This window comes from Cicer arietinum, chromosome 2 (genome assembly GCF_000331145.2).
Source record: "Cicer arietinum cultivar CDC Frontier isolate Library 1 chromosome 2, Cicar.CDCFrontier_v2.0, whole genome shotgun sequence".
Lineage (NCBI taxonomy): Eukaryota > Viridiplantae > Streptophyta > Magnoliopsida > Fabales > Fabaceae > Cicer > Cicer arietinum.
Genome location: NC_021161.2, coordinates 43,236,174 through 43,243,045, shown reverse-complemented (window position 1 = coordinate 43,243,045; position 6,872 = coordinate 43,236,174). Strand labels below are relative to the sequence as shown.

Below are 6,872 nucleotides of genomic sequence, written 5' to 3'. Positions count from 1 at the left end.
TGATGGGTTTAGTTATGCTTATTATGACGAAAGCCTCTTTGGTTCCATGTGCTGATATGATTAATGGACGGAACAATTTGGATTATACTCAAGGTAATTATAATGACATTTTTTGACGTCATAAAGTCTAACACACTCCTAAGGATACATGTGTGACCAGTGGGAGATTGTAAGATTTATGGGTCACATATGTAATTAATTAATAAAGTGTGTTAGGGTCATTATATAATTAGCCAATAAACTAGGGGTCAAATAATGTATAATAGTTTATGGCTAAAGAGCATAATAGTTATGAAAATTAATAGTGTAGATACCAGGCAGTTTCTAATTTAATGAGGGGCTGAATTGGAAATACTGCAATTTGGGATATAACTAATAATAGTTATATATAGGGGTAATGGTCCCCAAGGCAAACACAACAAGACTATTCAGTTTCAAAACCCTAAAGGAGAAAATTCTCTGGTTCTCTCTATCCCCATCAAGAGAGCAATGTCTTCAGGGTGTTTTGCTGAGGAAGATCGCCCAACCCATTGGCTCTATCATCATCATCTCATGATTTCATTAATGGCAATTCCCACAGGTATGCTTCCGCCTTTGGCTATTCATCATGTAATTGACATGGATTGTTGAGCACAACGTTATTAAGGTTTTTTCCAACAGTATTTTGATAGTTTGTTTGAACTTTTGAAGACATGAAAATGAAACAACTCAAAAACAAAACTAAAGAGGTAAGACGTTATATCACAATCCACAATGGCATACGAAGTATATAGTTTTCACACCATACGAGTTAGGCATGTGTCCACAAAAGAATGGATCAAATGTCATTTTCAAGATTAAGCAAATTTCCAATATAAAAAGCTTGTCTCTTCGTTGAAATATTTTTTCTCCCACCTTCATATTATCAAAACCTCTAAAATATGTCTTTAAAAGTTTTACAAATTCAACAAATTATAATCAATTACGTGAATGATTTTATATAAAAATCAAACATTACTAATGTAATTTTTTTTATATTAACGTATATAAATTAAATTCAATTATTTTTTTTTTTAAATGAGTCCACAAAACTTTTATCAACTTTAATATATAATATCTTTGCTTGTTATTTGTGGTTATTTTTAGTTTGTTTCAAATTTATTCTTCACGTGATCGCTGAAATGTCAAAGAAGAATTCACTTTTTTTATACTAGAATTTAAATAATGAATTTATGATTATTATTATTAAATTTAACACATTTTCAGTCCTACAAATGACATTTTATCATGCGGTTGAATTAGTTAATTCAGATAGACAACGTATAGTAAATTTGAGCAAACATAAACAAATTATTATTTTTTTCTTTAAATTAAAAGCTTTATATCTTTAAGTATAAAAGTATCTCCTCACAATATTAGTAAATTAATTTATATGGGTATTTTTTAAATAATAATATTAAATATGTTTAAATTAGTTGACATTTACTTTTTTTTAAGTGAAACAAATTTAGATAATTTTTTTTGCTTATAATTCAATATCAAGGAATTGAAGTTTAAAACAAACAAAATACTATTCTCTTTTTAATGTTAATATCAATGTTGATTCTTTGCTATATGTTTATGGCTCTATTTGACGTGGCTAAAAAATGAATAATGATTTATGAACTTATAACTTATAAATTTTTGGATAAGTTAATTCAAATGACTTACAAGTTAATAGTTTATGTCTTTTTTCTTCTAATTGCATTCATATTATTGTAGTTAAAATTGTTTTTTTTTTATTATTTATAATTTATTTATTATAAGTTAAAATAAATATTTTTAAAAATAAATGTATTTATAAATAATTTATATGATTTCAAATGATTTTAATAAATAATAATTTAAAGTAAATAACTCTAAATAGTTTATTTACTATAATTTAAAATAAATACACTAGCTAAATAAATAAATAAAATATATCAGATTAATAAATATTTTATTTATTATAATTTAAATTTCTTAATAAAGAATTTAATATTTAAAATTATTAATATTTTAAAGTAAATAATTTATTTATTTTAATTTAGAAAAATAAAAAATAAATAAAAAATATATCAGATTGATAAATTTAAATTAATAATAAATTTTGAAATTAATACTTTAATAATATTTTAAATATTAATTGATAAAATTTACTTTTAATTAAAAATATCTTTTTATGGTATTTTACATTTTAAAGTTAATTAAACCATTATTTTTATCAGACACTTCAATTAACAATGCTAAGAATGTAACCAACATTTACATAAAAAAATATAAAAATAAAAATAATAATAATAATAATAATAATAAATAAATAAATAAATAAAAACTATGTAACCAACGCAAAAACAAAAAAATCAAGCAATGTTGTAAGAATGGCTGAATTGGATATGAGTGCATCACGACCAAGTCTTTGGAGACAAGTGAAGTTTCGGAAAAATATTGCAAGCTCCATTAAGGGGCAGATTCCTCCGTTTAAGTAGCATATGAATTTTTATGCAATGACGGTAACATGTTTCTTGTGTACCTCCATCCAAAATTTGGCATTTGCAATTTCCTCTAATTAAAAATCAACTTGATCACTCTGTACTCATATCATGTAGTTTAGGAATCACTTTAGATGCAATTGAATCATCTTGGCTAGCTCATTGTTAGCTAGTTGCTCTAACTTTGGCTTTTGGCATTGACAATAACAGCCAAAGTAGATAGATTATTCATAAGGCACCATTGAAGCAGAACACATAATCTAAATTAGCATTCGCTAGATCCAACAACTTTCACTATTCAGCTTTCATTAGATATGAATTACTAACACCGACACATAAATATGTTACTAAGACTGACACATAAATATGCAACTACACGTGTATGTGTCAGATAAAGTACATGTGCAACGTAGTTCAGTGGCAATCAACTCTTTAGGTGATCTTTTGAAATTTTATTCGACTCATTGACAAGTGCTGTATATGAAGCATAATCTGAGACAAGTCCTTTCTCACCACTAAATATGTCAAAATCAAAAGAGCTTGCATGCTTGCAATGACCATCTAGTAAAATATTAAAAGTAATATCATTTGGAACCACTCCCAAATTAAGCATTGCATCAAGCAACATTTTAGCATTTTTCATCTGACCTTGTTTGCAAAGTCCATTCATCAGTGCATTATAAGTGACAACTCCCGGTATGCGTCCATCACTCTGCATCTCCTTGAATAACTTGGTCCCCATCTTAACATCGCCTTTCTTACAAAAAGAATCAATAACCATGGTATATGTCGGATCATCGGGTCTATGACCAGCACTCAACATATCCCTCAACATTCTCTCAGCATCGCAAACTCTTCCGTCTCTACATAGTCCAGATATAAGTGCAGTATAAGCAACATCATCAAGCTCAATCCCTTCCTCAACCATTCTATCCTTGATCTCCAACGCCGATTCCATCTCTCCATCTTTACAACATCCATCCATTAGAGTAGTGAAAGTGATCTTATCAGGCTTAAAACCATTCTGACTCATCTCCTCCCACAGCTTCCTAGCCTCCTTTAAATCTCCAACCCTACAAAGCCCGTTGATCAACGCATTATATGTAACCAAATCCGGTCTAACACCTCGATCCTTCATCGTCTTAAAATTTTTCAATGCCAAATCAATTTTTCCATCTTTACATTGTCCATCAATCAAAGTCGTAAAAGTAACACCATTAGGAACCAATCCTCTCCCACACATTTCATCGAACAAAAGATTCGCCTCATCCAACCTACTCGCCTTACACAACCCATTGATCAAAGAACTATAAGTAAAAACATCAGGAAATATTTTTTCACTCTCCATAACAGCTTTTAACACAAAACCCTCCTTAACATTCCTATTGTTACAGTAACCACTAATCAAAGTATTGAAACTAACAACAGTAAAACGCAAACCCCTCTTAGGAATTTCATCAAACACCATCCGCGCATTCTCAACATCACCAACTTTACAAAACCCATGCATCAAAATGTTGAAAAGATAAACTTTTGGAGGATACCCATAATCCAAAACCTCCAAATAAAACTCCCAACAAGGCCCAGGTTGTTTTAACTTCATCACATGACTCAAAAGGTACTCACAACCACGTAACGGAATTTGAAATTTTTTATTTTTCATCAAACGTAGAACCTGAATTGCTTCTTCTATGAATCCAGAATCTGTATAAGCAGTGATCAAAGCATCAAAAACAAGAAAAGAACGCTGGTTACGATAATGCGTCGGTGTTGTTTGAAGAAGAGAAGAGAAAAGGGAATGAGAAGAATGGTGACCCATTTTTGAGACAACGAAAATGAAGAGAGAGTGTGTTTGTGAGAGCATGTTGTGGGAAGAGAGGAAATGGGCCATGGTGGTGTAGGAATGGAGAGTGTGACGAAAAGGTGGACGAGAAGCGAGGTAGTTGAAGAAAGAGAAGAGGGATTGAGGAGAGAGAGAGAGAGGGTTGAGATTGATGAGGTTTGTTATGTGATGAGAAGTGAGAGAAGGAATAATGCGTTTTAATGTTGGGTTGAGAGAGTAATCAGGAAGAGATGTTTTTGTTTGAGAATTGGTGAAATTGTTGTTGTTGTTGTTGGTTTGGATGGTGTTGTTGATGGCTTCTGAGATAGTGTAGAGAATTTCATGGTGTTTGTAGTTTGAAAAAAATGAGGTTGGGTTGTGATGAAGATGGAGATGGTGAGGTTTTAGTTTCATGGTTGGTCGTCGATGTGTTTGATTCTTGTGATGTTTTTCATTTCTGGTGTTAGTTTGTTAACGTTTTGAACTTTGAAGGTGGTTTGGTGTGAGATGGTGGTAGAGTGTGTACTACTGTTGGTTTCGGCCACATGGGCCTTGACAAAAGAGTTAGGCCCACAATCTAAATTATATATAAAATAAAATAAAAAGTTTTTAATTTTAATTTTAATTTTTTATCTTTTGGATGTGTACTTTTTTGCAAAGACATGGTTTTCTTTTGTCCTTTGAATGTGTAATTATGAAAGAAAACTTTTAGTTTTTTTATAGAAATATAGGAGTCAAAAAAGATTCTCAACAGTTAGGACTCACAAGGCCCATGATTTAGTCGAGGCAAATCATTACATGTATCCAAAATAAAGAAGAATGAAATTTTAGGAGTAAATCATTTTTTTAGTCTCTAAAATTGTAAAAGGTGGTAATTTAGTATTTTAAATTTACGGAAATTTTAGGAGTAAAGCATATTAGTAGTTGTATTTAATAATATCAGATTAATTTAGTGTTTTAGCCAATCAATTCAGATGACACTGAATCATAAAATAGAGATTAATGAAAGGCTAAACAAATTGATGAAATTATGATCAAAATTAGTATGTCGAAAACGCATAGTTTTGACACAGTTAGATGATAGAGCGACTAAAAATTTATTGATAATTTATAATTTAAGGAATTTGTTTGTTATTTATAAATTTAAAAAATTAAATTATCCGACTCTTATAACTTTTAGGATCAAAACCACGATTGACTCAAATTTTATTGCTGATGATTTTTAAACTTATAATTAGTTTGTAGTTTCTTAGTAGCTAGTTAATCATTTGGTCCCTATACAAGTGATGTAAACATTTGATATACTGTTACACTTTTACTTAGCATGTCTTTATAATGCATTCATGCCTGATTCTTAATTGAATATATTTTTAAACTAATAATGGGTCCATCCACAAATTACGGTTTGGAGGTTTCAAAAAATTAAGGTGAATCACGTTTTGGAATGTGAAATGTAACTTTGGAACGTAGATCCAGGCGTACGTATTTTAATTCCAGTATAATTTCTATTTTTAGTCTTGTATATTCTCTGTCTACAAATTTTCTCTCATGTGTTTTCTCTACCATGATTCCTAATTGTGGATGATGATGGAGGGGTTGGTTCACTTTATTCAGATAATGAAGAAATAATCGTAAAGTTTGAAACAAAGAAAAGGAAATAAAAAAATTAGAGAATGAAAAAAACATATGTATCAAAAAATTTATTTCCTTTATAGGAAAATAATATTTGGTGGAACCATTAAATAATTCTTTCTCCTTAAAATAAAAAGAAAACACCTCAAACTCAATAATTGGTGTAAAATAACAACAATACTACTTATTTTATTTTAACCGTATTTTTTTATTTATTATATCTCAATTATTATTAGAGAGATTTATGTTATTTTAAAAATATACTTACATTTCATTTATAACAAACAACTAATTAATTATCATTTCATTTTCTATTACTTTTTTCTTCTTATTTTCATTCCATTCACTTTCTTTATTCTATTTTTCTTTCCTAAACTAAAGAAGTGTAAGTGTTCTGATTTTCGATTACAAATTTGGCGTAGATTACGGGCAAAATGCATATCAACCCATACTACAATCTACATAGCTAGGCAACATCTAGAGGTGTAGTAGTGGTTATCTCTATTTCCTAAGAGAAACATATATCATTTTTTATTGTACAAATATTCGATTAATATCACCGATTTTGGAAATGTGTATTTTCTATACTTTATTCACTCTAAAACTATGACTATATAGACTTTTCATTCTCTTGTGAAAAATGGATATTATCTCTACTAATACATAATACAATTCAAATTAATTTCCTATGTAAAATATAAATTCAAAGGTGAAATCATACTAAAATTCTCACAATTACGAGATATATTAAATATGTCCCATATGGATATTCATATATTTGAGGTATAACTTTTTCATATTCTTAGCTTTTTAGTGGAGTATATGCTCGATCAAATATATATTTTTAAAAATATAGGAGTCTCTTAGGAAGAGGAAATCATAATGTCATACATACCTAACTAGCTAGCTATGGTACTTTTTGTTGTTGT

General features: G+C 29.2%; 1 protein-coding gene across 1 annotated transcript; it reads right to left on the bottom strand.

Moving 5' to 3' along the window:
• Positions 1–2,277: 2,277 nt before the first annotated feature.
• Positions 2,278–4,975, bottom strand: LOC101503462 (uncharacterized). The gene has a single exon (XM_004490772.4). It carries the CDS (start codon positions 4,723–4,725, stop codon positions 2,914–2,916), a length of 1,812 nt encoding a protein of 603 aa, XP_004490829.1. The 5' UTR covers positions 4,726–4,975; the 3' UTR covers positions 2,278–2,913.
• Positions 4,976–6,872: the final 1,897 nt, after the last annotated feature.